General features: G+C 36.4%; 1 protein-coding gene and 1 pseudogene across 4 annotated transcripts in view; both read right to left on the minus strand.

The window, feature by feature from the left end:
• The window catches only part of TUBGCP3 (tubulin gamma complex component 3), a 149,411-nt gene that overhangs the window by 86,954 nt on the left and 35,931 nt on the right, over positions 1–26,526 (minus strand). For all 4 annotated transcript variants that reach the window (XM_077158703.1, XM_077158701.1, XM_077158700.1 and 1 more), the window contains exons 9-11: positions 24,054–24,122; positions 23,544–23,676; positions 21,578–21,744 (exon numbers count right to left, since the gene is read on the minus strand). In XM_077158703.1, coding sequence (XP_077014818.1) covers positions 21,578–21,744; positions 23,544–23,676; positions 24,054–24,122 — 369 coding nt within the window. The remainder of the gene's footprint in view (positions 1–21,577; positions 21,745–23,543; positions 23,677–24,053; positions 24,123–26,526) is intronic.
• On the minus strand, positions 11,695–16,493 carry LOC143681575 (ralA-binding protein 1 pseudogene; annotated as a pseudogene).

Consider the following 26,526-nt stretch of genomic DNA (forward strand, 5'->3'; position numbering starts at 1 on the left):
AGAGTTCAAACAGAATTGAGAGGCTACTCTGGAGGACACTCTAATGTAAAATTCAGCTAGATATTGGTACCTATCATAACTTGCCAAACCCTAACCAAAATCATTCCTGCCAAACCTAAAGAATACCTAGGGTATTTGTATAAGATTCTACAAAGTTTCCCTGCACTAGGGTAACTTTCCAGAAACCTACAACCTCCAGACGGATCTCTGGACCACATAAGTTCTGGCCATCCTCTCCAGAACATCAACTAGTTCCATCCACCTATCCTACATTATCAACAGCCCCTTCCAACAAGAAAAAAGTTAGAATGGGCATAGCTCATTCCCACTAAAGAGTGGGAAAAAGATTAAAGGGGATGGTGGAGTTATACAGAGAAGGCAGGGTTTAACAAATGAGTTGAGTACTGAATCATTATTTCTTTTAGTCTCCAGTACTTTATTGCAGCTAGAAGTAAAAGCCTAAAATTGTGGAACTGTAACCCATACCAAACTCTGAAATCTGTTCTACAACTAATCGTTGTGATGTACTTTGAAATTTATTGCTTTTTTGTATATATGTTATTTTTTCACAAAAAGAAAAAAAAATGTGAGGGAGGAACATAACAGAGAAGATAGGACTTAAACGAGTATGACTGCTGAATCATTATATGGATATTTCTTTTGGTCTCTAGCGTTTTGGAGCAGTTAGAAGAAAAAACGAAAAATCATGGAACTATAAGTCATACTAAACTTTAAAATCTGTTCTATAACTACTTGTTAAAATGTACTTGGAAATTTATTCCTTTTTTGAATACATATTTCACAATTAAAAAAATTTCTCAAAAAAATGAATTGAACATTGATATACAGGCTTATTTTTGGAATTTCAATTCTATTCCATTGATCTATATGTCTACCCTATGTCAGTACCACACTGTTTTGATTAATGTGACTTTGTACTACGTTCTGAAATTGGGAAGTGTGAATCTCAAATTTGTATATGTGAGATAGATTTCGCTGTTCAAGGTGTCTTATAATTCCCTACGAATTTTAGGTATATTGCATTCAGGCAGCTAGCAAACTAGAACACCCTCCCTCTCACTGACCACTAATATTTCAATCTACACAATTTTGTCCTTACCCCTTATCCACCGCTACTATTTATATGTTTATTTTCCTTGTTTTTTTACTCATCTATCCATACTCTGGATAAACATAAGGTTTTCACAATCAGAGAGTCACTTGAAAAAGCTACATTGTTATGCAATCATCTTCAAGGATCAAGGATACTGGGATACAGTTCAACAGTGCCAGGTACATCCCTCTAACTTTCCAACACACCATAAACTAAAAATGAAAATCAATATAATACATAAGTATAACCTCTTAAATCTGCTTGAAATCTCTCAGCCTTTGAAATTTTATTTTGACTCATTTCTCTCTTTTCCCTTTTGATCAAAAAGGCTCACTTAATCCCATCATACCTCATTTCTCACCAGTCCACCAAGGGGGCTTTGCAAATACTTTTTTATTCTCTGCCCAAATTACTCTGGGATATATTAGGGTATTACACTAATATGTACAAACCAACAAGATTTCTTGCCCTATTCAAGATTCCATGCAATTATGGTTTTCAAATAAACTGGTCATACAAGTTAAATTAGATAATGTGCTACCAAAAATATAAATTCTGTGTGCCAAATAAACATCTATCCCTTTGCTCTCATACAGAAGTTGAAGTTTTAAAATATGAACCATATCAACCTTTACCATGTATTCTGAGTCACCTTAGTTCTATCCAAATCAGCTTCATTCATGTCTCTGGTCAAACAGTCTGGTCACTTCCTCAACTTTTTTTAACAGTAGCTGTATGGGGTAATGCTGACTTTCATATCTCCACTGCTCTAACTTGACGTCTCAGGTGGGGCTGGACCTGTAAGCTTCCCTATCAACAGTGAACAGGTACATCTTTTTCTCCACATTTTCTCCAGCACTTCTCTTTCTTTGTTCATTGCTAAACAATTTTATTTGCACATCATACAATCCAACCTAAGTAAAAAAAATCAACGGTTCCTGGTATAAACACATAGCCATACCTTTGCTACCACAATCTATATGAAGACAATTCCTTTTCCTTGGCAAAAAATTCCAAACCTTCCCCCAAATCCCTTACTCACTGATATTTAGTTTTTGCATGATGCCTTTGTTAACATTCAGTGGAAGCGTAACACAGTGTTACTGCTGACTACATACTCTAGCTTGCAATGATTGTATTTTTTCCTGTATACCATATCGTGTCAGTTTGAAAGGATTATGCGCCCTAGAAAAGCCATGTTTTTATCCTGATTCAACTTGCGGAGGCAGCCTTTTTTTCACTCCATATTCAATATTGTAGGTTGGAAAGTTGATTAGATTATCTCCACAGAGATAAGACAACTGTGGGTATCAATCTTTGGTTAGAGGGAGATGTGACTCCACCCATTCCAGGTGGGTCTTGACTGAAATCCTTTAAAAGAGGAAACATTTTGGAGGGCTACAGAGCCCACAAAGCCAGAGACCTTTGAAGATAAAGAAGGAAAACGCCCTTGGGGGAGCTTCATGAAACAAGAAGTCCAGAGAGAAAGGCAGCAGATGCCGTTACGTTTGCCATGCACCTTTTCAGTTGAGAGAGAAATCCTGAACTTAATCAGCCTTCTTGAGCCAAGGTATCTTTCCCTAGATGCCTTAGACTATACATTTCTGTAGCCCTGCTTTAATTTGGACATTATCACAGGTTTAGAACTGTAAACTTGCAACTTAATAATTTCCCCTTTAAAAAGCCATTCTAGGGTGGGCCACAGTGGCTCAGCAGGCAGAGTTCTGGCCTGCCATGCCGGAGACCCGGGTTGAATTCCCAGTACCTGCCCATGTTAAAAAAAAAAAGAAAGAAAAGAAAAAAAGCTATTCTGTTTTGGGCATTTCATATTCCAGCAACTAGCAAACTAGAACACATCCCATTTTAAACACCTTGCAATTCTGATGTTCATTAGTTCTCCCTCATGTAAAAACATTCTTTATTATTTATCTTTTATTTATTTGTATACTTAAAAACCACTACTGTCCACGTGAGGTTTCTAAGTTATACCCTCTGTCATCATCCTCTATCTTTCCTTCTGGTCTGTGCCTCAGGTCCTTCTCCCTCAATCATACCCACATTCAGCTTCATTCGGTGTTATATCATTGTGATATTGCCAGAGAGTACTGTGTCATCCATTTCTGAATTTTTATAATCAGTCCTGTTGCACATTCTGTACTCCTTCAACACTAAATGCCCAATCTTCACCTTCTATCTTCTGATAATCTGTGTACTTAACTTCAACTCTCAAAATTCACTCATTAATGTTATTTCATATTAGTGAGACAATACAGTATTTGTCCTTTTGTTTCTGGTTAATTTCACTCAGCATAACGTCCTCAAGATTCATCCACATTGTTACAAATTTCATGACTTTATGACTTTATTCTGTCTTGCAGCTTCATAATATTCCATCATTATATATATACCACAGCATGTTTAGCCACTCGTCCATTGATGGACATCTGAGTTGTTTCCATCTCTTGGCAAATATATATAATGCTGCTATAAACATCAGTGTGCAAATATCCATTTGTGTCTATGCCTTCGATTCCTCTGAGTATATACCTAAGTAATGGGATTGCGGGATCATATGGCAATTCTATCTCTTTACTTGTGACTGGTTTGTTGAAGTTGTCTATTTCTTCTAGAGGAAGAAAGAGGAAGTTGTTCACTTTATCTATGTCATCTAGTTTATTACCATATGGTTGCTCATAGTATCCTCTCATTACCTCCTTTATTTCTGTGGGGTCAATGGTCATGTTCTCTCTCCCATTTCTGATTTTATTTTTATCCTTTTTCTTTTTTATTTTAACCTATTTAAAGGTTCATTGATTTTATTGATTTTCTCAAAGAATCAACTTCCAGTTCTGTGGATTTTCTTATTGTTTTCACATTCTCAATTTCATTTTTTTCTGCTCTAACCTTCGTTATTTCTTTCCTTTTGTTTACTTTGGGTTAATTTGCTGTTCTTTTTCTAGTTTTTCCAAGTGAAGAGTTAATTTCTCGATTTTTGCTCTTCTTTTTTAATATAGGCATTGAGGCAATAAATTTCCCGCTCAGCACTGCTTTTGCCACATCCTCTAAGTTTTGATATGTTGTGTCTTCATTTTCCTCAGGATACTTACTAATTTATCTTGTAATTTCTTCCTTGACTGACTGGCTGTTTAAGAATGTGTTGTTTAGCCTCAATACATATTTGTGAAATTTTCTGGCCCTCTGCCCATTATTGACTTCCAACTTCATTCCATTATGATCCAAGAAAGTGTTTTTTGTAATTTCAGTCTTTTTAAATTTATCGAGACTTGCTTTGTGACCCAGCATGTGGGTCTATCTTTGAGAAAGATCCACAAGCACTTGAGAAAAATGTGTAACCTCTTGTTGTGGGGTGTAAAGTTCTGTAAATGTCTGTTAAATGTAGTTCATTTATCATATTATTCAAAATCTGTTTCTTTATCAGTTCTCTGTCTAGATGTTCTATCCAGTGATGAGAGAGGCGAACTGAAGTCTCCAACTATTATGGTTGTGTTGTCACTGTTTGTCTTCAGTGTTGTCAGTGTTTGCCTCATGTATTTTGGAGCACTCTAGCTTGGTGCATAAATATTCTTCTTGTTGAACTGTTCCACTTATTAATACATAGTTCCATTGTGCCTTTAATTGTTTTACATTTGAAGTCTAAGTTGTTAGATATCAGTATAACTACCCTGCTATTTTCTGGGTGGTGTTTGTGTGAAATATATTTTCCCAACCTTTCACTTTCAATTTATGTTTGTCATCGAGTCTAAAGTGAGTCACCTATAGAGAGCATGCAGATGGATCCTATTTTTTAATCCATTCTTCCAGGCTATATTTTTTTATTGGGAAGTTTAATCCATTAACTTTAATATTATTACTATAAGGACAGTACTTTCTTCTAACACTTTGTGTTTTAGATTTTATGTTATATCTAACTTTTTTTCTTTTTACGTGTACTGAAAATCTTCATTCTACACTCTTCTCCAGACCTCTCCAGTTGTTTCCTATCTGCCTGTAGTGCTCTCTTCTGTATTTATTGTAGAGCCGATTTCTTAGTCACAAATTCTCTCAGAGACTGTTTTTCTGAAAGCGTTTTAGTCTCCCCCTCATTTTTGAAGGACAGTTTTTCTAGATACAAATTCTTGGATGGCAGTTTCTTTCTTTTAAAATCTTAAATATATCATACTCCTTACTTCTCACTTCCTTGGTTTCTCCTAAGAAATCCAAACATAGTCTTATTGAGCTTCCCTTGTATGTGAAGGACTGCTTTTCTTTCACTGCTTTCAAAATCCTATCTCTGCCTTTGACATTTGACCATCTGAAGAGTAAACATGTTGGAGCAGTTCTTTGGGGATCTATTCTGTTTGGGCTATGCAGCAATATATGTCTTTCATAAGAGATGGGTAATTTTCAGTGATTGCTTCCTCCATTACTCTTTCTGCTCCTTTTCCCTTTCTCTTTTCCTTCCGGGACACCCATAACACATATTTGTGCACTTTATATTGTCATTCAATTCCCTGAGACCCTGCTTATATTTTTCTTTTCCGTACTTTTATTTTATGTGTAGGATTTCAGATATCCTGCCCTCTAGTTCGCCGATCCTTTCTTCTTCTCTTCAAATCTGTTGTAGGTTTCCATTGCTTTTTGCATCTCTTCTATTGGGCCTTTCGTTCCCATAAGTACTGCGATTTGTTTTGTTTTGTTCCAAACTTTCAAGCTCTTTTGTTCACCCAATATCTTCCTTACATCCTTCAACTCTTTTGCCATATCTTCCCTCAACCATTGATTTGATTTTTTATGTGATTTTGCATGTCTCTTCAAACATCCTGAATTAGTTGTTTCAACTCATGTATCTGATTTGAAATGCTGATTTGTTCCTTTCACTGGGCCATATCTTCAATTTTCCTAGTATGACTCATCATTTTTGCTAGTGTCTAGGCACTTGATTTCCTTATTCTGGTGGCTGTTTTCACTCTTTTACCTAGGGCTTTCTTGCTGGGTGGCTTTGTTCTCTATCTGTTCTTTGGCATTTAGTTCAACTTATTCTAGACCTCTAGCATAGGTCTAACTATTCAGAAAGTTTCAGCTCTTGTTTTTCTGTTCTTGATCTGTCTTTATGGAACCTTTTTTTGAGAAAGGTCTCCTCAGATATTATCTACCCCAGTCAGATTTTCCCAGACCAGACAAGCCCACATTTCAGAAGGAGAGAATAGCCAGTAACAAATTTCCCCGAAGGTGAGACCCAGCAGTTTGTCAGACTTTCCTACAAAACCTCTAGACTCTGTGCTTTTTCTATCTGGCCTAGCATGTGGCACTTGTCTACCCACAGCTTTCCACCAGCATAAAGTTATGCAGTACCTATAATTTTAGCAGCCTCTCACTGCCTGTGGGGTGGCTGAGTCAGAGGCTGAGGTAGAGAGCAGATTAGGTTGCTTTTGTTTTCTAGCCCCTGGGACCTGAATTTCCTGAAGGAGGGCTGCCATTTAAGCTGGGCCCTGACCCCCTTTTGTTAGGGACCATATACCCTTTAGGGAACTGTCTCCATTCATTCATTTACTTTGTCTCTCAGACATGCCTTAATTTCACCCTGCCTGGAGCAGTGCTGAATCTTGAGAATGCTTGCAGTTCTATCTAATGAGTTAAGAGGTTAAAAAAGACCAAAAAAAAAAAAAAAAAAAGAGCCAGATCTCAGCTCCCCAGTTTTACCAATCAAGAGCTGGAGTTGGTAAGTGTCTCTATGTGTTGCTAAGTTCTATGTGCCACCTTTATTTGGGGCCAAGCCTTTTTCCAGTATTTTATGCTGTCCAACTCAAATGGCCTCTGGTTTTTTTGTTGTTGTTGTTGTTCTTTTTTTTTCTGTCAGCCCCACCTCCTCTCTGTCAGGACAAAAATCTCCTGGTTCTTTTAGTGTTTACTCTAGGGTTATCTGTGCTCAGGGCTTGTTTCCAGTAGTCAGAACTGGTTAATTAATTCCACAGTTGAAGTGCGGTTGAGCTAACTTATTTGCTACTAGTAAAGTCTGTTTCCTTTCTCCTTGAGGACTAACCTGCCATGCCCATAGGGGAGGGACACTGGCCTCTCTGGCTTGGGAGACTTACAGTTCTGTGTGGGATCTTAGCCATTCTGCCCATTCCAGACTGGTGTATAATGTATGTCCAGTCATTGATATTTCCCCAATAGTTTTTCCATACAGTTTCCGGCTATTTACTAGTGGTTCTGGAGGACAAACTAAATTCCCTACCTCACCATGCTGCCATCTTGCCCTGCCTCACTTTCTAATTTCTATTCCACTGAGGTCTGAGAACTTATTTTTGCATCATTTCAGCATTTTTAGATTTACTAAGACTTGTGGCCTAATACATGGTCAATTCTGGAGAATGTCCCATATGCACTTGAGAAGAATGTGTATGGATGAAGCATTCTATGGATGTCCATTCAGCATAGATGATTTATGATGTTGTCCAAGTCTCCCATTTCCTTACTAATCTTCTGCCTAGATGTTCTATTCATGATTGAAAATGAGGTATTAAAGATTCCAACTATTATTGAACTACTTCTCCCTTCAATTCTGTATTTTAGGGTTCTGTTGTCAGGTCTATATTTGCTTAAAATTGTTTTATCTTCTTGATGGCTTGACCCTTTTATCATTGTGTAACTCGTTCCTTATCTCTATTTTGTCTGATATTTGTAACTACTATAGCTTTTTTTTCCTATGGGTTTTGCACAGAACATTTTTCTATCTCTTCATTTTCAATCAATTTGTGTCCTTAAATCTAAAGTGAATCTCTTTTAGATAGCATATAGTAGTTTCATTTTTTTAATCCATCCTGGCAAATCAGTGCCTTTTAATTGGGGCTTAATCCATTTGCATGTAATGTAATAACTTATAAAGAAGGACCTAGTTCTGCCATGTTTCTGTTTCCTAGGTCATATTTTTTTCTGTTCATTTTCTCCATTACCAACATATTTTGTGTTAAATAGATATTTTCTATTGCATCATATTAATTCCCCCTGTCATTTCTTTTCTACTTGAGTATTTTCTTACTGGTTGCCCTGGGGGTTAAAATTAACAATTTATAACAACATAGTTTGGTTTAATACCAACTTAATTTCAATAGTATACCAAACCTTTGCTACCATATATGTATGTCAACCATAACCTTATGCTTTTGTCTAAAATTATGTCCTTATACATATGTGCATCAATTTCCATTTATAATTATTGTTTTATGAAGATCTTTTAAATCATTTAGAAAGAAGATAATTTACAAGTAAAAAGTACATTAAGACTGACTTTATTTCCCTATGTAGTCATTTTTATTGGTAGTTTTTATTTTTTCATGTAGATTCTAGTTACTGTCTAGTGTCTGTTCATTTCAGCCTTAAGTACTCCCTTTAGCATTTGTTGCATGACAGGTCTACAGCCAGTCAAATTTCTCAGCTTCTGTTGATCTGGGAACGTCTTAATTTCTCCTTCATTTTTGAAGGATAGCTTTTCTGAATGTAGAATTCTTGATTAAACAATTTGTTTTATTTCAGCATTTTGACTACAACATCCCCCTGACTTCTGGCCTCCATGGTTTCTGATGAGAAGACAACTGTTAATCTTATTGAAGACCTCTTCTACAAGGTGTGTTGCTTTTCTCTTGCTGCTTTTAAGATTCTGTCTTTTGCCTTCTAGTTTGATTAGAAAGTGTCTCGATGTGGATCTCCAAGTATATCCTACCTGGAGTTCATTCAGTTTCTTGGATATATAAGTTAATGTTTTCCATCAAATAAGGGAAGTTTTCAGCCATTTTTCTTCAAACATTCCTTTCTCTCTCTGCTCTCCTTCTGGAGAACTTTCATTATACCTATATTAGTATACATGATTGTATCTTACCTGTCTTCCATTACATGTGTATCAGTACACATGACTGTATCTTACCTGTCTCTTAGGCTCTGGTGATTTTTCTTTATCCTATGTTTCTGTTCCTCAGACTGGATAATTTCAACTAATCTATCTTCAAGTCACTGATTCTTTCTTCCTCCTGGTCAATAGTGCTATTTAGCTCTCTAGTGAATTTGTCATTTCAGCTACTGCACCTTTCAACTTCAGAATTCTTACTGGGTTCTTTTGAATAATTTCTCTATTAATATTTCATACTTCATATTGATTATGGGAAATAGTAATTCCTTATACAGATACTCAATGAATTACTATTAAGTAGTGGTTATAAAGCTCATATAAAGCTTCTGAGAATTAACTATAAACTTGAAGAAATAAGATTGTTAAAACCAAGTTATGGGCGGGACACGGTGGCTCAGCAGGCAAGAATGCTTGCCTGCCATGCCAGAGGACCCGGGTTCGATTTCCAGTGCCTGCCCATGTTAAAAAAAAAAAAGAAAAAAACCAAGTTATAACATACTTTAACCAAATTGAGGGAAAAATTAATCCAATTAGGACCTGAAGGGATAAAATGTCTAAAATTTAATTACCTAAATATCAAACACAAAGTGTAATTCTCTAAACTACCAAACATACATGATTAAAATATTGAGTATGGAGAGAACCTTAGCAAAACCAATCAAAGACCTAAACGAATATTGATAAAGTAAGGCTTCAACAGAAAGCAAAAAAGTCAGAGGTCTACAAATAAGCACATCTGAAAGATGTGGAAAGGCTTAGGGAGGCTAAGTTACTTTCATCAGAGACAGAGCTGTTAGAAACTGAAACTAAGATTCAAACCTAAGTCAGTTAACTCCAGAACCCACATTCTTAGGCTCTGCACTACAGTGACAGAGCAGTCAGGTGAGTCATGACAAGATATACAGTTAAGTATATCATAAACCTACTAGCCAAACTGTACAGTAAAATGGAAGACAAGTGGCAAATAATATATTTTACAACAAGCAAAATTAGTTTTAACTCTATCAATCACAATACATTTTTCCCCCAAATGGGTGTTGAATTTGTTTGTTCAATAATGGTCCTGGCAAAATTAGTTAACTCACATTGAGACATTTATGATGAAATATTGATTTTAAAAATCCATGATACCTTGATTAAGCATTTATAGCAACATAAATCTTTGATACTGCCAACAAATATAAAATGAATACAGTATGACAGGACAGCAAGAAGGCTTTATACATTTCTACTTTACACCTGACCATATTTTCAGTCACCATAACATCTCTTCTTCACATTTAAAAAAATATGCTGTGACTTCTATAATAAAGCTTTTTTTCCACACAAAAATCAAATAATGGCCAACACATTACAACAGTGCAATAAGTAGAGGATTAAACAAACCACATCAAACAGCTGCGGAAAATAAATACTAACTGGGAGGAGGCAAGGATAGAGCACTCTTGGGGGTCCCTCCTGTCACCTTGGGGGGTAGGGCTCATTTCACAGCCATAAGCTCCTAAACTGTCCCCTGGTTGCTGTTAATCCTGACAGTGTAGGGGGCACTGGGGCCACAGGAGCCATCCTGACAGAAACCTCAGATCTTCTAGACCCAAATCTGAAACCAGAAAATGGGGTGGGGAGGCCCTTACTACCATTAAAAAGAAAAGCGGTTTTTATTTTTATGGTTCAATCTTGTAGACTGGGGAGTCTAACAGCAGATTCACTGAAATGACACAGATCAGAGCATACCTGGGTCTCACTCAGGCAGAGGGGCATTTACATTCCACCTAAGGGAGTCATACAAACTATTCTGCTCTCACTGAAGGGATCCTTTGTGTGGATCCTTTGTGTGGATAGATTAGGTCCCCTCAACCCAGTGGAAAATACCAGCTGATCACTAGCAGCTAGAAAGGGAAAGGGCAGGCACTCTGCACTGGCACGTTCCACAGCACCAACTCTGTTTACAGTGGCAAGACCACGGAAGATCTGGGTATGCTGACTGTGGTTAAGAGTGTAAAATGGAACTGACAAAATGAGCCAAGGTGACTCCCAGTAAGGGCCTTTCTAGACAGTCAAAAATCTGAGGTAGGGCAGGCCATGGTGGCTCAGCAGGCAAGAACGCTTGCCTGCCATGCCAGAGGACCCGGGTTTGATTCCCGGTGCCTGCCCATGTAAAAAAAAAAAAAAAAATCTGAGGCAGCTCCCATTACACAATCTGCACTGAAAACGGTATAAAGGCACAAGCAAAAAATGACCAGGTAAGCAGACATCCCAACTGACAGCCAACGGATCAACCAACAGGTATACAGTATTCAACTTTTGTTATTTTCCCTTTTGAATGAGAGAAAGAGATTCTGATTCTATGATTTAAAAAAGCAAAGAGACAATTTTTGGTTTTAAAATAAGCTATCAAGAATTAAGTTGGGCCGCGGTGGCTCAGCGGGCAAAGTGCTTGCCTGCTATGCCGGAGGACCTCGGTTCGATTCCCGGCCCCAGCCCATGTAACAAAAACGGAGAAACAGAATACAATAAAACAAGAAAATGTTTCCCTTTCTTCCTTCCTTCCTTCCTTCTATCCTTCCTTCCTTCTCTCTGTCTTTCCTTTAAAAAAAAAAAAAAAAAAAAAAAAAAAAAAAAAAAAAAAAAAAAAAAAGAATTAAGTTATTTTAAGTTAAAGAAAAGTCATCTTCAAATAAGTTGATATTATATGGAAAACTTATCTGTCCCCTCCAAGCCCCAAAATGCTTGCAGTGCTTTGCCCCCCATGTAACTTAAATACTTAGTGTGAGACAGAGCAGAGTCTCTGAGAATAAAAGACATTTTACATAATGTATACACAGGGATTCTCAGTATTACAGTAAGAGGCACAGGTCTTTTTAAGTCTGGAGGATTTTGTGATGATCCCCCACAGCTGTTCAGACTGGAGTTCCCTTCCTCTCTTTGCATGGCAATGGCTTGACTTGCTCCTTGTCTGCCTGTGTTAGTTAGATTCAGCTGTCAACTTGGCCAGGTGAGCATACCTAATCTTGTTGCTGCGGACATAAGCCAAGGGTACGTAAACCTCATCTGTTGCCAATTACATCTGCAGTCAGCTAGGAGGCGTGTCTGTTGCAATGAGGACATTTCATAGGATTAGGTCATGATCACGTCAGCTACATCCACAGCTGATTCCATTTGTAATCAGCCAAAGGGGAGTGTCTTCTGCAATTAGTGATGCTAAATGCAATCATGGGAAGCCTTTTAAGGAGGACTCAGAGGAGACAGGTTCCATCCCTGCTTTGGCTGGTGAGCCTCTCCTGTGGAGTTCATCCAGGCCATCCATTGGAGTCATCGGCTTCGCAGCCTGCCCTGTGGATTTTGGACTCTGCGTTCCTACGGTCACGTGAGACACTTTCATAAATTTTATATTTGCAAGTGTTCCCTGTTGATTCTGTTTCTCTAGAGAACCCTAACTAATACATCTTGGTACCAGGAGTGGTTCTTAAGGAACAGAATCTTAAAAATGGGTTTTTATGAATGGTTTTCTACTCTGACTGGGCTCAGAGACACTAAGGACTCTGATTCCTGTAATCAGAATGACACTCCCAATCCATGGACTGAGTTGGCAAAGGAGATAGTCAAAATATCATCATTCGATTCTCCTAATGCTTCGCTTGTACGAAGCCAGACTCTGGGGGATAATGTTTTTGACACCTTTACAGAGTTTTGTAGAAACAAGAGTTATAGAGATGTTGGTTGGTTGTTGTTAGATACACTGTCTGCATTAAAGGGTGAAAGGGATGGGCTTAAGGCTTCAAACAAGAAGCTTAAGTGCCGTCTGAAAGATGTAGAGGTTTCTATGAGTTTCCTGTAGCCGTAGACTTGAGATCTCTGAAAATCAGACTCAGAATCTTTTTGTTAGAGTAGCAACTTTACAACGTAAACTGAAATCTCAGTCTTGCATGGTGTCTGCCATTAAAGTGAGGGCATTGATTGGAAAGGAGTGGGACCCTGAAAAATGGGATGGTGACATATGGATTGATAATGATGTTGGGGGTGAGGTTGAAACCCTAGACCATGCTGAGCCTTCTTTAGATAACCCTGTAATAGTCTGCCCTGAGGACATAGCTGCCCCACCTCCAGCCTGCCTTGAGGAATTGGCCACCCAACCTCCTCCTGAAGGGATTAGACCTAGAGTTATTAATCCTGTTTCACCAGATGAAACTGCAAATGAAAGCCCTGAAGCAAATGGCTTGGAAGATATTTCTAATTCTTTTCATGACCCACCCCCACCACCCCTCATTTCTTCTAGACCTATAACTAGACTAAAGTCCCAACAGGCCCCTAAAGGTGAGGTACAAAGTATCACACATGAGGAGGTACGTTATACTCCTAAAGAACTGTGTGAGTTTTCCAATTTATATAGACAGAAATCAGGGGAATATGTGTGGCAATGGATTTTAAAAGTGTGGGATAATGGTGGGAGGAATATAAGGCTGGATCAGGCTGAATTTATTGATATGGGCCCACTAAGCAGAGATTCTGCATTCAATGTTATAGCTAGAGCAGTTAGAAAAGGTGTAGCACGCTCCTTGGGGGACTGGGAGAGCCTGGCTGCCACCATGTGGAGGGGTTGAGCGTGTGCCCCAGAAATGGCAGAGAGCCCAGGGGTGGCCCTGATGCCTGGAGAGAGTGGAGCCCAGAGGTGGTCTCCTCGATGTTCCCCGAGGTTGATTTGGAAAGAGGCCAGCCACTGCATAGGCCCTTGGAAGGGGTGGGACTGCCACTTTCTATAGCCGAAGGATGAATGACTTTCAGACTTTGAAATCCCACGGCGCTTGCCCTGCAGGTTTTACATCTGTGTATCTTCCAACTTTTCCCTATGGAGATGAAAATCTGTATCCTGTGAATATCCTCCTTTGCTTATTGGCACCAGACTTGTTTTGAGATTCACAGGTCCACAGCAAGAAGATAAATTTTTGCACCTGTTTAAAGTGATGCTTGAAGTTGCCAAGTTGACAAGGGGTGGACATGTGTTAGTTAGATTCAGTTGTCAACTTGGCCAGGTGAGCATACCTAATCTTGTTGCTGCGGACATAAGCCAAGGGTACGTAAACCTCATCTGTTGCCAATTACATCTGCAGTCAGCTAGGAGGCGTGTCTGTTGCAATGAGGACATTTCATAGGATTAGGTCATGATCACGTCAGCTACATCCACAGCTGATTCCATTTGTAATCAGCCAAAGGGGAGTGTCTTCTGCAATTAGTGATGCTAAATGCAATCATGGGAAGCCTTTTAAGGAGGACTCAGAGGAGACAGGTTCCATCCCTGCTTTGGCTGGTGAGCCTCTCCTGTGGAGTTCATCCAGGCCATCCATTGGAGTCATCGGCTTCGCAGCCTGCCCTGTGGATTTTGGACTCTGCGTTCCTACGGTCATGTGAGACACTTTCATAAATTTTATATTTGCAAGTGTTCCCTGTTGATTCTGTTTCTCTAGAGAACCCTAACTAATACACTGCCTTAGGCTGCTCTATAGCTGCTTTTGGCTCAAGGACTCTGTCCCATGGTGGCAGAATCACACCTCCATGTTTCTTGGGCTCTTCCTCTTCCAGTGCCTGCTACTCAAACTTGGCTCACTGCATCTGAAGAAGGCAGAGCTGCACATGCAGATCGATGATAGCCTCTCGTTCTTCATGAATTGTTTGATTCAGATGATTGTTCTTTATTACTAGCTCTTCATTCCATCTCTCTATATATTCCAGAATGGTCTGCAGCTCCTCTTTATCTTCACTCTCGCTTTCACTTCAGAGGAATATTCCTCAGTTTCACTTTGATTATGCTGCTGACTTATCTGGATCTCAGTGCTCTCAGCTCGCATTCGTTCTATGTCTTCTTTCTTGGAAGTAATCTGCTTACGTAGGAACTGCTTGCTGATGAGAAGCTCTTTCTGCTCCATGAGGATCTCATTCTCCTGGACAAGGAGAATATTTATAATTTCTTCATTTTCACTCACTTCTTCTTTGGAAACATCCACTTTTGAAAGACTGGCTCTCTTGTGCAATCTTGGTTTCATTTTCTTGTCTTTTAGCTTCTCTCAATTTTCTTTTAAGGGCTGTCAAGATTTTTTGTACTTTCCATAATCGTTCTTCTTTAGATAAATCCTTTATTCCACCCTGCAAATCTCAATGTAAACAATTCAAGAGAAATTCCTGTCTACTGATCTCCTCTGTGATGCATTCCTGGGTGCCAGGCAGCAGAGGCACTGCAGCCATGTTAGACCAGCAAAGAGGCTTTGTCACCTGCTTTAGAACCACATTTCCAAAGAGCTCTTGCATATGTGTGAAAAACACATATAGGGCACAACTGCTACTCTGCACGGCAGAGCTGAGCACTATAGAAATGTTCTGTATGTTCATTTTCATTTCCAGCTCCTTGGAGACATGGTCCATGTCTATAAGCCAAGAGATGAGATGGTTGCATCCAGGAAGTTCCTTCAGCAGGCACTGGACCTCCAGCACCTTCTCGCCCTCTGTGCTGCTCCCATACATGTCTACAAACTGGGGTATCCTTTGGCAAGCAGGCTCTCTGGAAAGTCATGCAGATACTGCTTCAGCAAACTGGCTACAGTATTTGGCACATGTTCTCCCAAGTTTGGAGACTCTTCTGTCACAGGCTGCTTGTAGCTTATCCACCTTTGATTTAATTCTCAAAATTCTGTAGATGCCTTCACACTTGATGCCATACTTCTCAATATAATCTACTCATTCCCGGAAAACTGCTGGTAGCCAAATATCATCATACATCATGGTCTTCTCCGCTGCATCAGTCAAAGGAATTCCAAAAATGATCTGAGATTCAGTTTATCAACCTGAGGCACTGTTGGCTCCTAAATTGGCTTTTTCTTTTTCTTCTCTTCCTTCCAATGTTTAACAACATCGACTGCTGTCAGGTCTTTTGATTTCTCTTTGTTTTTATTCTTTGTGCTTTTCTTCTTTATGTTTCTCTTTAATTTTAAAATCCTTACTCTTTTTAGAAAAACTAGGCTTCTTGAAGACATGGATTCCCCTGGACCTCTTCATTTTGGAAGGACTTTCAGCTTTATCTCAAGAGCTATTTTCCTGCGAGGCAGCACAGCCATCTGTCCTTTCTTCCTTTTTCTTAAATTTCCCTTTTTTCTTCCCATGGCCTTTCTCATCATCAGACTACATCAGGAGGCTCATGGAGGCTGTCATGGGGAGGTGAGGGCTTACCGGTCCAGTACAACTAAGGAACTTCATCAGGCTCATCTCTTTAGAGCTGGGGGTCCAGGTCAGACGACTGCCAGTGAACCCTGTGGTGTTTATTAGGGTGCTAGTGGGAAGCAGGAAGCACTCAGTAATTCTGACTCCCTGCTGAGAACAGCAAGTCTTCTCTGTGTGCATTACCGTGCAAATGCTACCCCAGTCGCCTTGTGCTCCAGACACCATAGCTGAACCCCCACACACACCATGTCCTTGGCTTCAGGAGCCCCATCCCCATCCCACCCAGCTGCTGCCGCCACCACCTGTTTACGAGTGGGACCAAACCAGGACAAGCTGGCCTAATGCACAGGTACACTCCCTCCCTCACAATGCACTTTTGAGAAATCCCACAAGCAAAACTAGTGACGTAAACAAGAGTAACTGGGGTAAAAAGGGCTACATGAGCAAAATAACTAGCAAATAAAAAATTAAAGACCTTCAACTTCCTAAAATCCTACCTAAATTCACCGCCCTACACATTACAATGTTACTATAGAACCTTAAAAGAAAGAAGACCACAAGGATAAAAATCGTATAATAAAATATTAGCATCCAGATAATCTAGGTGAAGGATATCTGGAAATGTTTTGTACAATTCTTGCACCTTTTCTAGAAGTGTGAAATTATATCAAAAGAAAAAATTTTCAATAAAAAACTTTACCAACAATGTAAGATATGAGGTATATTGTTTAAATGATCACTTAAGCTAATGACCCTAGCATTATATTCAATAGACATCATAACTGACTTAATATTTCATTTTTAAACAAATAAAACCTGAAAGTTAGCTTTATACTTCCACATAGCTTAAGAAATAAAAAGTTATAATTATCCCATATTTAAACTATATTAGTTGTATGGACTCCACTTTTCTCTCACCTTAGTTGAGTCAATGTTTATAAAAGAAGAAAAACTAAAGGAAATTCAATTTCAAGATTTTTGCCAAATTATTTCTACCTTCTTCAATAGCTCTTCAATCTCATAATTACTATCAGAAAAAAATTTTTTTAAGCTGAATAATACATAAAAAAGACAATAAAAAAATCAGTGGCAAATTTAACATCTATTTTTAAACACAGATGCATATAAAGAATTGGTGGTACAACTAAGGTCTACATCTAAAAAAATCTGGTTCCTAGAAAAGGCAAGTAAATTTATTCCCCAAAAAACCAACAAAACTAAAAAAAAAAATTAGGAATTAGATATTAAATCCAAAAAAGATAAGTAGCCAGTGTGTGGCTCTCGTTTTTATTTCAGTTGGTAACAAGTTAACAGCTTCCATTCCAACCTCTGAGGAAGACGAGATTCATCAAATCAGCAGCTGTTCTAGGTGAGATGAACAACTGATGATACAATAAATAAATGGCACATTTTTTTGTCTAATTATAATCCTAATATTTGAAGACTGTTCTAAAAGATTATCTTCTTTTTTTCTGTAAGGTAGAATTTCTTTATGCCCTATCTTTTCTTCATTTGGAGATATTTTAGATTTACAGAAAAATCATGTAAAAAACAGAATTCTCATATACCGCCCTCATTGTTGACACTTTGCATTAGTGTGGTACCTTTGTTACAGCTAATGAAAGAATATTAAAACAGTACTATTAACTACAGTTCATGGTTTATATTGGGTGTATTTTTCCCATATACCACCCAATTTTTAACACCTTGTATTAGTGTCCTTCATTTATAACAATTCATGAAAGAACATTCTTATACTTGTATTATTAACTATAGTCCATTGTCAACAATAGAATTCATTGCATTATACACTCCTGTTTTATCCTTTAATTTTTTTCTAGTAACATCTACGACCTAAATTTTCCCCTTTTAACCACATTCACATATATAATTCAGTAGTGCTGTTAATAACATTCATAATAATGTGCCTAGAATCTTAATGGATAGAAAAACAGAGGCCCAAAACTGAAAATAATAATATCCATTGGCTTTCATTTCTGGCTTACAAATATTCTTATACACTTACAATGTTAACCACAGCTGATCATATAGAAACTATAATAATATAAAAAGAACATACCCACATCCTTAAAAGGACATTTTAGTTTTTCATTTTCTTAACCATAGGTTCACTTAGAATCTTATAAGCTCATAAATGTTCAATGTTTAAAACTCAGATAATTTGTCACATTATCATAAGAGTTTAGGAGACTGGATAAGCATTCTAAATAATCAATTACATAGGCTTTTAAAAACCTTGCAAAATTAATATCTGCCTGTAATAGAGGTTAGATCTCAAATGCATTAAAATTGACAAGTTCGTAAAATATTAAATAAAAAATTACAAGTTCAACTCTATCAATAGAAAAACATTACCTAAAAGTTTCCTTACCATAAATATGATGATAAAAATTGAATGGAAAAAGAATTTGTCTCCGCTCAATCTTGAAAAATTAAGTCTGACTTAAAGTTCTAATTTGAAAAACATCTTTTTATGGCACTTCTCAGAAAGAGTAGATAAAAATATAGATTCAAGCTTAACAACAAATACAAGTAATCGTCCTTACAGATAGCATGTAAATATTTTTACGGTATACTAACTCTGTGTATCTACTTAAGTAAAATTGTAGAACAGACAAAACTAATTATGGTGTTAGAAGTGAAAACAGTGTTTACTTGTGGCGAGAAGGAAAGGGGTAGTGATTAAGAGGATGCATGATGGGTGTGCTGACAGTACACTCTTTCCTGACCTCATGGTGGCTCATTTCATAATAAAACCATCAAGCACTATACCAATGATTTGTGTACTTTTCTATATATATCAATAAAAGGTTATTATTGAGTTTGGTAGTAAACAGTATTACCAGTTAAAGTCTAAACAATTGATTCAAGTCTAAAGGTAAAGCAAATCAAATTTTTAAAAAATCTTATATAACAGGAAACTTTTTCAGATTGCATATAAAAATTAAAACAGTAACATAATTGAGGTCTAAACAAAAGAGAGAGATTAAGTGTACAAAGGAGCAGAACCTGGGCAAACTGCAAATTTCTTCATGTAAATGGAAGGGGTTGGTTTAAAGAAACCAGTTTACTCTTTGACATTCAGAAATATAGACATTGAAGAAAGATTTAAAAAATGTTTAAGTAATCTTTAGTAAATTAAGAACATAAAACCTTTCTTAGTTTTCAATTAATAATTTTAGAATAGAAGAAAAGATAGTTCATCTAGCAACAGGAAGACAGGAAGCATAAAAACATTTATTATCTTACTGTATAAATTCAATCTGTAACCCTTACAAAAATCCCAAAAGAAATTTCAGTAGAATTGGTAAGATGATTCTAAATTCATATGTAAGTACAAATGTGCAAAATTATCATGCAAAACTTTGAAAATAGTAAAGGGTTAAGGACTCATCCTATCAAATATTAAGCCATAAAGTTACATTAATTTAAATAATATTGACAAATGAATATTTTTTAAATCACACAGGAAAAAAACAGAGCATGGAAAAAGACTCAGGTAAATATTAGAACTTAACATATGATCCACTTTGGTCAAAACTGTAATTCTTTGCACCATTCTTACAATTTTTTCCTAAGCCTGAAATTAAATCAAAATAAGCAGTTAAAAGAATAACAATTAAAAGAAAAGAACTGCAATTACAGACACAAATATATAAAGCCATCGATGGCTTAATTTTAAAATGACAAATCCACAGAAAAAAAATGGTGAAACATATGAATAGGCAATAAACAGAAGAAATAAAATAGCTAATAAGCATGAAAAGGTGTTCAATCTTACTTGCAGCCAGGGATATACAAATAAATACCATAGTGAGGTACAGTGTTTTATTCATTAGATTTAAAAACATTTTTATTAAAGTTGGATAATATGAAGTGCTGGCAAGGGTGGAGGAACAGAAACTATAAGATTATAGAGCCAAATGGTATAGGTAATCTAGAGTTAAAAACGCCAGTATTAGAATGTAAAGGATGCATTCTCATGTCCCGGCAATTCCACTTTCCAATATCTGGCTTAGCAAAAACTCAAAAATATGCACTTGGAATCATTTATTTTAATAATGTTCATAAGATTCAAAACTACAAAGAACATAATTTTCCATCAACAGGAGAGCAGTAAATAAAAAATGGTATATCTATATAGTGAAATAATATGCAGTAATAAGATAAAACTAAATATTCTGTCATGGAAAAAGCTACAAGACATAAAATAAGCTACTTGTACAATCTATATGTATGATATGTACCATACATAAACAGTATAATGCCATTTATGAGTTTCAAAAGCACACACTACAAAACAATACTATACACAGTCAGTCCTATGAAGCTCATTTTAAAAACAATAATTTATTCCAGTGCAACTGATATAAGTAAACAATTTGAGCACAATGCAAACTTCACATCTATTTCTTTTCTGCACGTGCCAGAAACAGTATTCAGAAGAAATTCCATCCAGCTGAACTGAGCTGCGAAGGAATACTCAAAATGCATGCACACACACACATACACACCCCTCAAAATCTACCAGGTACCTTAATTTATCATGTGTGTGAAAAGCCACACCATGCACGTCTGATTTCAAATAACCATTCTTCCACCACTTCACAACACACATCTGCAACTCTTCCAATGTCCCATTTTCACAAGGAAACATTACAGCTTTTTTGAGATAAAGTGCCCATTTAATGTAATATATATGCATTTCTTAACATTTAACATACATAAAATTGTGCTACCACTCTACTAGGTTCCTATCTTTTTTTTTTAATGTCACTGCCAAGGTTTTTGAGCATGGTACCCCTAATCCCACTTTTTTGCCATAAACCCCATGGTTTTTATTGTATAATTTTCGCACAGCATGGTGATTTTTAGGAACACACAGGCTGCATTAAAGCATAACTAACTATATTCTGATAAGTACATACATATACGCATACAAATAATTTTTCTCATCAAAACTTTCAGCACCATAGTTAATCAAAGTGAGTTCATAAAGAACTGCAAAGAAAGTGAAATGAAGACTCAGGAAACCTAGCCCTTGCTTGGCCAACAACTTGCTAGTAAAACTGGACAAGTTATTTAACCTTGCTGAGCCTCAGTTTCTCAGTATTAAAACTGGAATAACAATTTTCCACCAACCAAAAATGGCTCTGCTGTGAAATGAGATTAATTTGCTTTCAAAGCAATGTGGAAAATGTACATTCCATTAAAATGAAGTGAGGTACCAACACTGTTAACAGATAATGGGAATCACATGAAAGCCAAACAAAAATAATTGAAGTGCCCAAGCTCTTTAAATCCAAGTCTAAAAATACAATATTAACACTTACTTCATGGTATGTGTCCTCCAGTTCTCCATCATATATCCAACGGTAAAGAAAATTCAAAACAGGATGAGATACTAAGCTAAGAATATGCTGTACTAGAGATCGCATATAGGGATCTCCTGTTTTTGTATAAGCATGGACGGCTGATGCCAGTTCACCACCTTTTCTTCCTAGGTAGGGAAAAAAAAATAGAAGAAAAATACTCAAATTTAAACTCACAGTAGAAACCAATTAACACTAATCTAACATGTCAAAACAATAAAAATTGGTTTGCTGTGTTAATAGTTAATACCATTTTTTGGACCCAGAAGTAGCAGTAAATATGCGATGGATTAAAAGTCAACAAACCAAGATTATATTGTAACTTTGACTTCCCATGAACCTGTGCAAGCCACTCATCTTTTCATGATTGCTAAGGAGTATTTAAGTAGCAAAAAGTTTGATTCACTATATATCTTGAGTTAACATGGCTTTTGCCCTTTTTAACCGAGACGCACATCAAGAATCACACTTTATATTACAATCCAATATACACAAATACATATAATAAAAGTTTTACAAAACAATATCTATACTTTAATATTTTCTTTTTTCTTCTTCATTTATTTATCTTATTTTTTGGTATAATATGTAGGTCTCCACTCACTAAACTGATTTCACAACCCACACTAATAGTTGCAACTTACAGTCTGAAAAACCCTGCTCTAAGAGAAGATAATAGTACTCTATGTTCTGGGAAAACAGTGCAATACGAAGTATTAGAAGTAACAAAAATCAGGTTTAAAAATATATGCACGTGAACGATTTCTTATGCTATTCTAAGTCATGATTTTATTAGATAACTGCAAGATTTTAAGCAAAGGATAAACTATCTGATTTTAATAAGATTCCTCTGGCATGTGTGCACAAAATCGAAGGTGGGTGAAACTGAAGACAGATTTTAAAGGGTTAGTAAAATAACACATACAGGGAAGATATATAAAAAGCATGGTTTAAACAGTGTCAAGGAAAGGCAGAGACTTGAGATATATGAAGGAGTTAAAAGTAATAGAACTTCAGTGGCTAACTGGATATCCAAAGAGATGGGAGACTGGGAACAAGACCAAGGAATCTGGCAGAAATCCAATTATGGGGGAGTGCCATATTGGGAAAAAGGCAGACATTTACCTATTGCATTCAACTTCTTTCCATTTTTGAGGAGTGCCAAGAGAGAGGGGAGGCTAGGCACAGATGGCATGATGAACTTAGTTTTAGAATATGTTGAATTTTTGGATACTTGTGAGTCATTCAATTGAGATGATAATGGCCAACACTTATTGAGTTCTGACTATGCACCAGACTACCTGCTTTTCATATCACGTTATAGTCCTCATACCAATCCTATGGAGTAACTATGATTAGCATCCCAATATTACAGATGAGGAGAAAAGGCAATGAGGTTCTTCGCCAAAGCAACACAGCAAGAAAAAAAAAGAAATGTGCAGAAGGCAACTAGCAACAGAGACCTAGGGCTCAGGAGATGCATAAATTAAATACGCAAATAAGGAACTGCTTAATATATAGATAGAAAAGACAAACATGGACTATAGCCTCAGGAGGAATGAAAGCTAAAAGTGAAACTCTAGGAAATGTTGTTTGTTAAGAGGTAAGCAACAAAGAAATATCAATAAATGAACGTTATACCACCAAGATCACAAAAAAAAGGAAAGTCTTTAACAGCAAGACATCTTCCTCCTTCCTACATATTAATGAAATGAGCTTCTTCAAGTATCAGTATTCAACCAAACTGAGAACTAGTTATTTTCCCTGTAAATTCATATCCATTAATCTGTATTCAATCGACATATTTATGGCTATTAAAAGGACACAAAAGGGCAGGGTACAAAAACAGAAATAGATAGTATTTCCTAAAAACTGCTTTGAGGTAAAGCAAATTTATGAGATACATGCATAAGAAATACAAAATGACCTTGACAGTGATCAACCAGGGCTGCAAGAGTCTTCAGTCTTATTTTAGGATCATATGTCCAAACCAGGAGACGCCGAAGAGTTAAGCTACTCTCAAGTCCCAAATTTACACCCTGATCATCCTCTAACTGGAGCTGAAAAACAATTAAAAATATTAGGTTTAAGTACCAGTAATTAAATGTCACATCATTTCTTAATCCATATAAACTGAATACTAGGAAGTGATCATTCTCATAAAAATAAAGCACAAACTTCCCTTTGAGAAAGCAGTAGTCCTCTCAAGCTACAGGTGATCTAATTATGGTAGAAAGAATCCTAAAAATTAACAACTAATTGGCTCTACGGTACAGCAGGATATAGCTATCCAGACTTGACAAACAGTATTATCAAAAATATTTTTGTCCTTTAAAAGTAACATATGTATGAAGAAATGCAAAATATTCTACATAGCTGTAATTTTTGTTAACACTTTACACCATGAAGAAATCAAAATAAAGACAAAAACGTTTACCTGGGAATGTAAAACAGAGAGTAATCGGTAGTATTCTTTGAGTTCTTGGTGCAAAGCTGCACAAAAACTCTGTATGGAAAGGAATAAGTATATCTGAAATATAATATATTCATTACATATCAACCCATTTAAATGTAGAGTCGCTCATTACTTTTAGGTAAATTTCAAATGAAGAGCAGCATGATTTAAGTTCTAGTTCTTTCAATGGTTCCTGCCACTAATAGTTTTAACCACAATATATATTTTAGTAATGTTAGGGAAATGCTTTCCCTTAGGACAAAAAGCATGTATTTTGCAGGAGAGAAATAAAGAAAATGTAGTATGTTTTTCATAAAGCCAAAAGTGGCTTTATGAAAGCCAATTTACAGAATTATCCCTTATTTTATAAGATTACATCCCTTCTAACTTTGTGGAGTTAAAATAAAATTTTCTTTGATGTTCTTAACTGGGAAAATTTAAACACTTGACAACCCTATGCCAATTGCCCTTCAATTTTTTTTTGTTTTACCACACGTTTTCCCCCATCCACATTATTAAAAACATTTTTTTTTTTTTTACATCTTAGCCATTTCCAATTTTAATATAATGAAAAAGTTTCCAATCAAAATGACTGTTTCAGAAGTCAAAATGTACTTCAAAGATCAGGAATATTTCTGACAATAACTTTCTGGTATAAACTCTAGGATACAAAACAAGGGATATTCAGCAGAGTCTCCTGAGATATGCTACAATAAAGCCTGCAAAGATAAGACGTTATTTTTAAATGACTATGCAGGGCTTATTACTTTACTTCATATTTTAAATCAATATATTGACTATGTATATATTTATTATATTTAAGTTTTGTGGATTGAGACTAACCTGGATATTTTCATCCTTACAAGCTTATAAAATGAACATAAAAATAATTTTGCAGACTAACAGAACAAATCAATAATGAGACTTGCAATGAAATGCCCTGGGTTTTGGAATCAGATAGAACTTGGTATGAAATCCCGTGCTTCCGCTAGATTTATCACCTTAGTTACTCAATATCTCTATCACTCAATATCACTCAATATATCTATGGGTTCTGTTTCCTAAAATACATAATGAGGGCAAAAGTAGGAAGGAATAAATGAGATATGTGAGGAAAGCTTCTGACACAGGGCTGGCATGGTACGGGGAGGAAGGAAATGCCTATTAAATTTTACGTTAGTTTTCTTAATATTCATAGAGAAAGGATTGTGGGATCATTTCAAGCATAGCATTACCTTTTACAAAACCACCCAGAAACACACGCAAGCACATAAAAGTTAAAAAATAAAAAAAAGGAAAAGAAAAAACCTAAGGAACCCTAGAAATAACCCTATTATCTATAATATAGAATACAAATACATACAAAAAGCATATAAGTCAGCTTATAAGCAGTATATCACAGAAATAATAGAATTATGTTTATTTCAGAACCCTATGGGGTGGGCCACGGTGGCGCAGTAGCAGAGTTCTTGCCTGCTGTGCCAGAAACCCAGGTTCAATTTCTGATGCCTGCCCATGTAAAAAAAAAAAAAAAAACCTATACATTCAAGATGAAAGGTTTTTAATTAGCTGAGATTCTTTCCCTTTGCTTACAAAAAACACATATAAGCTTCTACTTAGGAAGCAGTATCTTTCTTTATAAATAAGATTTTTTTCCATTTTGTATGTCAAGTCAGGGCACTTCTGACAATGAAAGGGGATGGGATTAATATTACACAGAGATGGGCATAAATTGGGACTATCCCAGGGATTCCTGAGACTCATAATTATCCCAACTAGGCATTCATAATTCTTCTAATAAACTAAATAGTTACTTGTTCAGTAATAAGATATTACAAAATAATTATTGAAATACAGGAAATGGAAGTAGAAGTGATGGAGCTTTAGATTAGAAGTTACAAATCACTCTGGCCCCATTTCTTCCACTTACTAGTCACAGGAACTTGGACAAATCAATTAACCTTTCTGAGGCTCAACTTTTATATTTGTAAGTGGAGATAATTAAAACTTGCCTTCCTAATTTTTTTAAAGGACTGTTAACAAGACTCAGAAGAAAATGAGAGAATAGGTTTAAAATACGATACTAAAAATTTGTACTTCACACGGGAAGGATAAATCTATGAAATGATGAAACAATCTCATCTGAAAAAAGAGCAAGACTTATAGAAATCACATCCCGCTGCTGGAGGGATTGCAAATAGGTTTCACTGAACCTGCAAAGCCACTGGATTGTTAATGGTAAATGGATCTCAATATGAAAAAGGATTCAAGAGCAAAGTCAGTCACTATTTATTAACATCTGCATTAAAATAAGGAGACTACAGCATGTCTTCCAAGAATTTGGCATCCTGATCTAATAAAGCCAATCCATTATGATGGTTAAAAAAAAAAAATTAATAAAAAACAGTGCCAGGCACTATACCAACAGCACCAACTGCATTCTCTCTTAATCTTC

This window comes from Tamandua tetradactyla, chromosome 4, assembly GCF_023851605.1.
Source record: "Tamandua tetradactyla isolate mTamTet1 chromosome 4, mTamTet1.pri, whole genome shotgun sequence".
NCBI classification, from domain to species: domain Eukaryota; kingdom Metazoa; phylum Chordata; class Mammalia; order Pilosa; family Myrmecophagidae; genus Tamandua; species Tamandua tetradactyla.